An 11,699-nucleotide genomic window follows, 5' to 3' on the forward strand; every position below is an offset into this window, starting at 1 on the left:
ATTTGTATAAGAAATTGATATTTAATTACATAAGGGGGTAACAAAAAAATATATATATTTCATTAGTGGACAGGGTTCAGTCTCCCCACCACCCACCACCAATGAAAAATAATATTTTTCCTTGACTACTTAACACCCGTATTAACCAATATTAACCCGAATATGAGACAGCAATAAATGAGTTGAAACACAACAAAGCTACAGGCATAGACAACATAAGTGGAGAAATGTTAAAAGCAATGGAAGGTCAAGGAAAGGAGATATTATATAAAATAATATATAATGAATATGAAAAAGGGCTAGTTCCCAAAGATTTCGAGAAGTGCCTAACCATTACCGAAAAAAAAGAAGTCAGAAAAATGCGAAGACCATAGAACCATAAGTCTAATAACACATGCATCGAAAATATTAACAAAGATAATTCACAAAAGAATAGAAGCAAAAATAAGTGTCAATCTAGAGGAAGACCAATTTGGTTTCAGGAGGAATAGAGGAACCAGGGAGGCTATACTGTGCTTAAGAATGATCATGGAAAAGATGTATAGAGTAAACAAGCCTATGTATATAGCGTTCATTGACTTAGAAAAAGCTTTTGACAACGTCAATGGGAAGATATTATTCAATATTATGAAAACCATAAATATCGATATTAAAGACAGAAGAATTATTCATAAGTTATACTTAAATGAAAAGGCTGTGATAACAGATAAAAGAAGCAAAGCATGGGAAGAAGCAAATATTGAAAAAGGAGTTAGACAAGGGTGTAACTTATCACTAACACTATTTAATCTGTACATTGAAAACACTCTAAAGCAATTAAGAGAAGAAAAAAATGGAGGAATTAAAATAAATGGTATGCTAGTACAAATGTTGCGCTTTGCAGACGACATAGCATTGATTGCGGAAAGTGAAGAAGCTTTAGGCAACATGTTAATAAAAATGAATGATAGCTGTAAAGAATACAAAATGAAAATAAATAAGAGCAAGACAAAAATATTAATATGCAACAAGCAACAATGCAACAAGCTTTCGTACATAACGATTGAAAATGAGAAGCTGGAAACTGTTCAATGGTATACATATCTAGGAAGTAAAATAACACATGATGGAAGAAGCGAAATGGACATAAAGAGCAGAATAGCACAAGCAAAACAGGCATTTTACCAAAAGAAACACCTATTAACGGCAAACACTGTTAGCTTAAACACCAGGAAAAATCTTATAAAGAGTTTTGTATGGAGTATAGCCCTCTATGGGGCAGAAACATGGACGATATTAAAAGCGGAAAGAAAAAAGATTGAAGCATTTGAAACATGGTGTTGGAGAAGAGCACTGAAAATTTCTTGGACAGTGAAAGTTAAAAATGAGGAAGTATACCTAAGAATGAACGAACAAAAAGGAATATGGACGACAATCAAAGAAAAGAGGAAAAAATGGATCGGACATATTATGAGAAATAATGAATGGATAACGACAATAATAGAAGGAAAAATAAAAGGAAAAGCTGGAAGAGGTAGACCAAGAACACCATTTATGAAACAGATCATAGACGATATAGGGGAAACCAACTATAAGGAACTAAAAGTAGCTGTAATGGATAGGGATAAGTGGAGAGCCATCAAAGTCATTTAACCAATCTAAAGATTGAAAAAAAAAAAAACCCGAATAATAATGGTTATTAACACCAAACGTTTGTTTAAATGTTGTAATGCGGTGTTTGAACACCCGAATATATTCAACACCCGAAACCCGAAAACCCAAAAAAACTAATTCGATTGCAAAGCCTTGATTAAAACCCAACAATAATAATATTAAAATGATTTTTTACTAATTATCCAAATCCAAAGGTCGATTTTAAATAAATTAAATTTGTTTCCAAACTTGGGTTTAACACTTGTTCTAAAATCCAAATTGCCCCACATTGTAAAAAACTATAAAAAATTACTTAAAAATGTTGAAAAATGAGGTTAAAAAACATAAAAATGCAAAATAAAATTAGAATATTCGCATCAAGAGAGCACGAATCAAATTTTAACTAGGATAACGTTGTATAGAATCAAAGGAAAAAAAATACAAAAGTTATAATTAATATAATACTTGAATACTTTTTTTTAGCTATCGTTAGAAAGTACAAAATTATAAAAATTGTGCGGATATAAACATTATAAAGCCGTTAAAGCCAAACTTGGCTATTGCTCATATTAGAAGAAAACTAATAGATATTGCTTAGTAATTTTACATCAAAACGCTTTAAATAACCTATATATTTAATTAGTTAAATATATTTTGATGATGAAAAAATGTTTAACTGCTGTGTGGTATGGTGTATAATTTTCATACACAATATTCGAAATTCATCTTTGTATACACAATGCAAGTAATTAAACATAATGTGTATTATTAATATATAATTTCAGAGTTTTATAGAAATTCTTATAGTGATTTTTTCCTCTTATTGATATGAGCGACAAAACCAGACGGGAATTACAATTATAATTTTTTGTTTTTATTAATTCATTAATTTTAAAAAAAAATCAGTAAGGTTAATCATAGTTTGTCTGTAATTTTTTAACTGGTTTTTAAAAATTTAGAAAATTGATTTATATCTTGAATGTTAAATTCATAAGTTAATAAATTTTTAATAATTTCTTTTATGTATAAAATTATTTTTGTTTTAATATTTTCAGAATATTGTAATTTATAAGAATTTTTATGATGATTGATATTTATTAAATTTTTGAATAAATTCGATTTTTTAATTATATTATTTGTTATATCGTTATTATCATTGATTTTGTGCTAGTAAGCCGATTAATTTTTATTTGTTTTTTTTTAATTTAATTATTTAGAATATTATTATTTTTTTTTATTCAGAAAATATAACATTTACAATCTGTGCGTCTTTTGCACAATAAGCAAATTTGTAAGACAACATAAATAAAACAAACATGATCACGTGATAAGGGAAGAGATCCTATCCCTTTTGTTAGTATATTTAAGTTAAGTATCTAGATCAAGAGATCACGACACCAGCGTCTTTCGAGACGACGTGGAGGAACATTCGGAAGCGTAAAATAGTACTGGTTTGAAATGAGTGGGTTGGAATGGAGGGTTAATCTAGAGTGGAATTTTTTGTAGTATGCTATGATTAGATTTTCGAATGTCTCAATATTTAGATTTTTATGAAGAGAATGGTTGTTAACAAACCAAGGAGCAGAAGTAATTTGGCGTAGGCAAATTGATTGGAATGATTGGATTCTTTTTATTTGGGATGTCTTGGCGCAACCCCAGATTTGAGCACCATATGCCCAAACGGGACGTATCATTGATTTATATATTAACAGATTATTTTTTAGTTGAAGATTAGATTTGAGTAATGGACGCAATAAGTGTAGTCTAGAATTTAATAATTTTCGTTTTGCTTTAAGACGAGGGCCCCAGGTGAGTCTTTTATTTAAAACTATACCAAGATATTTCACTTGTGCAATGGAATAGGAATTTTTTAAAATATAAGAGCTGGTGAGTTTTTTTTGTTAAGGGTAAAAGTAGCGTGTATGGACTTATCGGCGTTTAGTTTTATTTTCCATTTGAGTAACCAATTATCGATATGGTTTAAGTGGAGTTGAAGAGCGAAAGAAGCTTCATTGGGATCGGAATTGGATGATGGTATTGCTGCGTCGTCGGCGTAGGTAGCTAAAATGGTGTTTTCGGTTTGGGGAATATTAGACGTGAAGATATTGAAGATATCAGGAGACAGATCACTACCTTGAGGTACTCCAACTTGGATTTGAAAAATGGAAGAAGAGTAATTTCCTTGGTGAAAAAGAACGGTTTTGGAGGTATGAGTGGATTAATAGGTAGTAAGGGGCAGGTAGAATAAGTTTTAGCTTAAAAAGCAAACCATTGTACCAAATACGGTCGAACGCCTTCGCAACATCAAAGAAAACTCCAGGACAGTATTTTTTGTACTCAAACGAATAGGCAATTTTGTCCACTATCCTATGAATTTGCTGTATTGTGGAGTGACTGGCCCGGAAGCCGAACTGGGCATTAAGGATGACATTTTGTGAATTTACTAATTCTTTTCAGAACGAATTTTTCGAATAACTTGCCGAGTACGGGAAGTAGATTTATGGGTCTGTACGAAGAAGCAGCGTTGGTGGGTTTACTGGGTTTATGTATGAGTATAATTATAGAAAACTTCCATATTACAGGAAAATAGGAAAGTCTCAGCATGTAGTTGTATATATATGTTGGAAGAATAATTGTTTTTTGGGAATATTTTTGAGAATTTTATTTGTGATTAAGTTATATCCCAGCGATTTTTTAAGTTTGAGTCTTTGGATCGCATTAACGATTTCGTTAGGTGAAATATAATTTATGGGGAGAGACAATAGTAATGGAGCATCAAGAAAGTTATTTATTTTGTTTAAAAAAGTAGTATTAGAAGAAGTTATGGGATGGGGTTTAAATATGTTAGAAAGGTGTTCGCCAAACAAATTGGCTAAAGATAGTGCGAGTGAACCATCTGGTTTTTTAATAGGACGTGAAAGTTTTTTTAATTTTAGGAGGTTTTTGGTAGTTTTCCATAATGAACCATCTTTTGTATTTAAGGATTTGTATTTTTATTCAAAATGCTCATTTATGTGTTTTAATATTAGTTTTTTAATGGTATTTGCAAGGTTATAAAACGTGTGCTTATCTGAGGGAAGTCTTGTTCTTTGCCAACGGGAGCGGGCTATGTGTTTCTTAGCGATTAGTTATTTTATATTTAATGGTAAAAGATGAGAATTTGGTTTGTGTAGGTTTTGTGGATTTAGAATATAGTTAGAATTTCGCACAGCTGTTATTTATTATATGAATTATGAATTAATACATTTTAAGATGAACAGGAAAGCAAAGTGGACACCAAAAGGCTATGTTTAGAAGGTAAAAAAATATATTTTGTGTATTTAATGGGTGGGCGGCAAAATCCGATCACTGGACGGGAAAACCCGACATGGGGGGTTTTGTCGCCCAAAAACTTTTTTTCTAAATTTAGAATAGCTCAATATCGAATTACTTTAAACACATTTAACCTAAACATAAAGAAGAAAAACAAGTTTATCTATCGAATGAGTTATAAACAGATGTTCTTGGACCATTATTGTCGTTTTTATTAGATTTTTTGCTTAGGTGGGCGGCATACGCAGTACTTCCCCTATCATGTCAACTCGATGTTCATCGTATAAAAATGGTAATAAATTGAAACTTTATTAAAAAATAATGAATTTATTATAATATAATAGTTTATTGTAATATAAATATAACATATTTATATTATCCTTCATTTTGGTCTTAGGTGATTCTGAAAAAAACATAATAGCTTAAAATGTTAAGTGTCATTATAATGTTTTAATGAGGTTTCAATATTTTACCATTTTCGTTCGGTGTTTTGAAAGCATTGATGGCACGGCAAATGAAGCTTTGCATTCACAATGGAAAGATTTTTTGTTTGTATGCATCAACAGATTGTGATATCTTAATTTTCTATTATCAGCATACATATTTTGACATTTCGGCCACTTAATCGGGTCAGAATTATGTATCAACTTTTGGTGAGCCCTGAGATTTCTCCTATCGCTAAACTTCTTAACGCAAGCGATGCATTTGAAAACTCTACCACCAACATGGCAAGACATATGCTCTCCTAAAGTATCTTTCCTTTTAAAAACTTTAGGATAGTAGTTGCACTGGAAGCTGGCTGTGTTGAAGTGTGCTGATTAAACCAACTTTAAAATCGAAACATTATTTTACATTTTTCATACTCATATTTAAGAACGTTATCCTCATCTGTGGTACCAACTAGTATTAAATAAAAAAAAATAAAATCAAGTACCTATGGTTTATAAAATATGTAAAAAAAATCAAAGTGCTACCTTCAATGTCGAAGGTGTAATAATTGTCAGAACTACTTAATTCTACTACTAGTGCAACATAGACTTCTTTTTCATCATCATTGTCAATGTCACTACTTATTGTCTGGTACCATGGAATGCCTCTCAACCTTCGTTGGAAATATCTATCACTCCTTCAACAATAAGGAATTTTTTGTTACTACTTTCATAGATATACGGGGTGCGTTTGACTTTAATATTCACATTCTCGTCGATCACATTATCTCTCTGAACGCCCCTCCAAAATTTGGAAATATCTTACTCTCTCTTTTCAAGAAAAGGAATCTTGTATTCTCTTCACCTTTCGGCTCTTCTAATGCTCGTTCCACTTTTACAGGTCTTCCTCAAGGGAGCTGCCTCAGTGCGCTGCTGTTTAATATATACATGAGCATTGTAGCTAATAGTCTTTCGAGATGTGGTCACAAATGCCTTATATACGCTGATGATATGGTCATTTTTTCATCAAATAAATCGCTTCCCCTCGCTATAGAACTCCTAAACGCAGCCTTCATTGATCTTAACATTTTTTTAACAAACATATCTCTGGAAATTGCTCCTGAGAAATGCAAATCCGCCATTTTTACTCGGCGCAGATATTCAAATCACCCTAACATTCACCTTGATGATCACCTTATACCTTTTGATACCACCGTTACCTATCTAGGCATCACGTTAGACACAAAACTACGTTGGAAACCTCACATCTCTTCGCTTTCTACAATCACATCCCGTTGGGCTAATTTTCTCAGGACTATATCTAGCACGTGGTGGGGTTCTCATCCTACCTGTTTGTTATCCATCTATCGCTCTATCATTCGTTCTAAATTAGACTATGGTTGCTTTCTCTTCAATTCGGCTACTCACTCCAACTGGAAAAAAATAAATACACTCCAAACGTCTTGTCTTAGAACTACAAGGTGCGGCAGAAAGAACTCCCTAGTTTGATAAGGTCTTAGTTTGGGCTTGGGTGGAGATACATTAGTGATATTTATATCGATAGAAAGCCTTATCGATGCTGTTTTTAGTATATATCATGGCTTGGTCGGGAGAGCATCGTGCGTTTGTTGTCGAATAATTTATTAATAATGGCGGTTCACCGATAATGACCCAGCGTGCGTTTCGTATTCGGTTCGCGCTCAATCGCCGTGATCCCGTTCCCGATAGCAAAACAATACACAATTGGGTAAAAAATTTTAGGCAAACAAGTTCTGCACTAAAAAGAAAGTCGACGGGCCGACCTCGGACTGCAACAGGACTGGAAAATGCAATCTCCGCGGCGTTCTGCAAGGAAACACGCGGCTGCTTTACACTTATCCGATCGCAGTGTTCAGAGAATTCTGCATCAAGAACTTAAAATGCACCCCTACAAAATTATGGTCACTCAAAAACTTTTCCCGAGAGATTTTGAAACCCGTACAACATTGTGTCGGGATCTTCTTCGGAATATTCCCCGAACAGATGTATTGCTTTTTACGGACGAGGCACATTTTTACCTTTCAGGTACGGTAAATAAACAAAACTTTCGATATTGGTCCGAACACAATCCTCAAGAACTTCACCAACGACCACACTATAGTCCAAAGGTTACTGTTTAACATCCGGTTACGGATGTACGTATCCTGTTACGGTTCACATCCGGTGTGTGGGGTCCGTACTTCTTTGAAGAAGACGGTGCTACTGTAACAGTGACCTCTAATCGCTATTGTAATATGCTTGAACATTTTCTTCGGCCAAAATTGAACGATTTTTTTCATGAGTATGGACAACAAAATGTGTGGTTTCAACAAGATGGTGCAACAGCGCACACAGCTCATCGTTCACTCAGCATTCTGCGAGAAATGTTTCCTGAGCATATCGTCTCATTGCGAGGTGACATTGGATGGCCGCCACGTTCACCAGATTTGAACCCATGTGATTTTTTTCTCTGGGGATATCTAAAAGCCCAAGTGTACCAACATCGTCCACAAACTTTGGAAGCTCTGAAGGAAGTAATAACCCAGGAAATTGCTGCTATTCTGCCCGAAATGACCCGTAGAGTTATAGAAAATTACCGAGAAAGGCTCAATCAGTGTATCCAAAATGAGGGCGGCCATTTAACTGATATTATTTTTAAAAATAATTAATAAAAAATGGCATTATATGTACGATTTATAAATACATTTTTTTTTTTTTGATATTTCACTTGGTTTAGTTTTTATTAGTTTTCTTAATCAGGGAGTTCTTTTTGCCGCACCTTGTATAATGGGATACGTAAGGTCCAGCCCCGGCCCGAAGTTGAGACAATCTGTCCTCTTTATAACATCAGGTGTTGGTGGCTTGCCGGAAAGTTCATATTAAAATCTTTAGCTCTTTCTAACCATATTATATTTGATATCTTCTATTCCCTTTTTGTCACCTGGCGTTATACACCCAAATCAATGCCAGACCTCTCTATTGCAGCCAACAACCTTCCAATCTCCACCAATATGTTATAAATTTAAATAAATTTCCACTCTACGATTATCCTTACGACTCTATTCTCTTTACCCCTGCAGTTCAAATTGTTAATTTCTCTGATTTATCTGTTACTGAACTTAAATTAATGCCTAATTCCCTTGTCAATAATTCCTTTACAAGTTACCTCCTTCTCAAATTTTCTAATTTCATCGTCATTTATACTGATGACTCAGTCTCTCCCCTTTCTGCCGGTTATTCTTTCTACATACCTGAACTTCATATTTCCTTCTCTAATAATTTACCTCCTTCTTACTCTTCCTTTACTGCTGAGTGTTACGCTATACTCGAAGCTCTTCATTTTATCTCAAACTTAGCTCCTAATAATTATCTAATCGCCACCGACTTTATGTCATGTTTACAATCTCTTATACCCAATTCCTTTAATTCTAAACTTTCACCTCTAGTTTTTCAAATTAAATCATATTTATATTCTCTAAATCAGTCCAATCGCCTAATTAAACTTATATGGATCCCCGGACACGTCAGTATACATGATAATGAAATGGCCGACGGACTCGCCAAATCTACTTCCAATACTATTCTTCCTCCTCTTGCTAAATTACCTTGGACTGATTTTACTCCTTTACTACATTATCACATTACCTGTCCTTGGTCCAACTACTGGAATAATCGGCTAACTTTGCTTCCAAATATAAATCTATTGTCCCCCCCAATCTCTAATAAAAAAAACTTGGTTTTTTAATTTAGACCTACCCAGGTTAGTCCGTTTTACCGCCTTCGTTTGGGCCATTCGCTCCTCCCTGATCATGCATATAAACTTGGGTTAAATAATTCTCCCCTTTGTACACTACACTTAACCGAAAGCGTCTGTGACATTTCTTATTTATTATTTGACAGTACTTCACTTTATATTAAACGTTTTCACTGTTCAATTACTTAAAATCTTCTAATGTCTCATCTCATCTTCCTTCAATACTTAACACCCAATCTGATATGGTCATTAATCAAATAATTACTTTCTTATTGTAAGCTGGCTTTGCACTTTAAGTTATTTATACTTTTTTCTCACACTATTATCCAAGCATCCATATTGATACAATGTAATTTTTTTTTTTTTATATACTTATAATTTTTGTCAATTGTCACCTTTTATTGTTTTTCTTATGTTAATGTCTAACTGTGTTATCTTTAAGTGTCGAGCTGTCATAGTTTTTACTAGAAGCAAATAAAAAAAAAAAAAAAAACTACAACGTCTTACAATAAAAGATACAATTTACTTTTAAATAAAAACTTGTCGTTAGCCGCGACACCCCGCAATCATTTATTTTTGCCTCGTATGTAATTTATTACGAACTATTAACTATATTAAGTTTCAAGCTATAATATTTTGTGATCATTCATATATGGAACAACAGACCGGTTTTTAATTTTTTCAAAAACATTGGTTTTGAAATTTGAATTTGAAAATAAATAAATTTGAAATTCAGGGATTTTTTTGTTATTATGTAAATGACACTGTAGAGGTTGGATTGGAGAGAATTTTTCTTTTGAACGTTGTCATCAATGAATTTGGAAACTTCATTTTTATCTCTTATCAATGAGGAGAACTGACCTAAGCCCTTCGTTATTCTGTGAAATGTCTTCATTTAAACGTTATATTTGGATTTCGTTTTATTTTATTTTTAGCAATGTTATAGTTATTCTTTTCCTGGAAATTTTCGATGAAGGCGACCTGCCGCGATGATGTATTTTTATATCTTATTTCTTGGTTTATGTCTTAATGACTCGTACACAGACACAGTTATAATTAGGACCCGGATTTCAATGAAAAGTGCATATTATTTTGGTTGATCATACACAATGCTTTCTAAGAACATAATTCGTTTAATGTAACGACGGTTTTTAAAACGACAAATTTTATTTTGCATTTTTTTCCATATTTCGATATTTTTTCATTATTATAACATTTTTAGTATTATTGGGTCATTTTGTTGGTTTTTAATGCATATTTGTTGGACATACTAAACAAATTTAGCCTATTCAAAATAAAATCAAAAGAAATTATCTTCTTGATATTTAAGTAGGTTTATCGGGTTTTTCCATACACATTGTCAATCTTTATTTTTCAATTCAGTTATTTTAATTATATATATATATATATATACTAGATTTGAGCTTGTTTAAGACTAAGGACCAGAAGTTATAGAAATTACATACTTTTTTCTATTTCTTCTGTTTATACTATTTATAGCTAGGTGAACTAATAATGAGTTCTATCACGTAGTGAGTTTATATTTGTGGTTTTTTGGCATATTTTAGTAGTTTTTTTTTGAAAAAATATATTATTGGTTTTTGTGCGTATACAAATATTTTTAATATATTTATAACACATGCGGCTGTGACATTATTTTAATTCATTATATAAACAAAGTAGTTCGATTATTAGTCGAACATTAGTGATGTTTGTAATTATGTCCACGGATTATTTTGCCGTAGTTAATTGTGTAGAAAAACAACATCGATCCAGTAATAATGTGGATTAGTGGAGCAACCGTAGCACGCTTTGGTTGGACATATTTGTGGGACCATTGTCAGTAAGCACGAGAAAATAATCCAGCCAGTGCTTATGGCGACTTAATACGACGTCCAATCCATTGAGTCATCTAAAACCAACGAAAGTATTGGATAACATAAAATATTATAGTTTTCAAGTGCTAGTTCAAGTGCTATAGTATGCACGATATTGTGTATTATTAACATCAATACACATTTTGCAAAGGGTGGGTATTATAACAACACCTCCCGATTGCGTCCTATATACAACTATAACAATTTTATACTAACAAATGAAATTAACCATATTATTTTTACGAATTTTTACCCGGAAATTAATCTTATCAGCCTACAGGAAATATCTGAAAAAATTAAAAAACTGACAACTTTTAATTACTCCCCTATATTTTCGAAACTCAAGACACCGAATTTAAAAAATTTACAAGTGACTACGCGTAATTTAGATTCGTTGTTAAACGATATTGAGAAACAATCGAATGACGATTTTTCCGTTGCAAACACAGCACTACACCAATATGGGTTATACGTAATTTCCGTAATAGTTAGTTCTGTAATCATATATTTATTAATAAAACAAATCAAAGCACAGTGCACATTAAAAATTAACAGTAACGTCCTTCACAACCAGAGAGTAAGGCATGAGGGCAGAATGGTGTAAAACAAACGTAACATGAACCATATCAAATTTATAACCAAAATAAAAAAAAATTTTGAATGTATAATTTATAAAAA

General features: G+C 32.5%; 2 protein-coding genes across 2 annotated transcripts; one reads left to right on the plus strand and one right to left on the minus strand.

Annotated features, from left to right (window-relative positions):
- Positions 1 to 5,405: 5,405 nt before the first annotated feature.
- Positions 5,406 to 6,514, minus strand: LOC112691205 (zinc finger protein 761-like). The gene is made up of 3 exons (XM_025565355.1): positions 6,375 to 6,514; positions 5,919 to 6,070; positions 5,406 to 5,758 (listed from the first exon to the last, which is right to left on the minus strand). Exons 1-3 carry the CDS (start codon positions 6,512 to 6,514, stop codon positions 5,406 to 5,408), a joined length of 645 nt encoding a protein of 214 aa, XP_025421140.1.
- A 1,131-nt stretch (positions 6,515 to 7,645) lies between these two features.
- LOC112691206 lies at positions 7,646 to 8,059 on the plus strand. The gene has a single exon (XM_025565356.1). It carries the CDS (start codon positions 7,646 to 7,648, stop codon positions 8,057 to 8,059), a length of 414 nt encoding a protein of 137 aa, XP_025421141.1.
- The last annotated feature ends 3,640 nt before the right edge of the window (positions 8,060 to 11,699 follow it).

Source organism: Sipha flava, unplaced genomic scaffold (assembly GCF_003268045.1).
Source record: "Sipha flava isolate LNK unplaced genomic scaffold, YSA_version1 574_pilon_pilon, whole genome shotgun sequence".
Taxonomy (NCBI): Eukaryota; Metazoa; Arthropoda; class Insecta; order Hemiptera; family Aphididae; genus Sipha; species Sipha flava.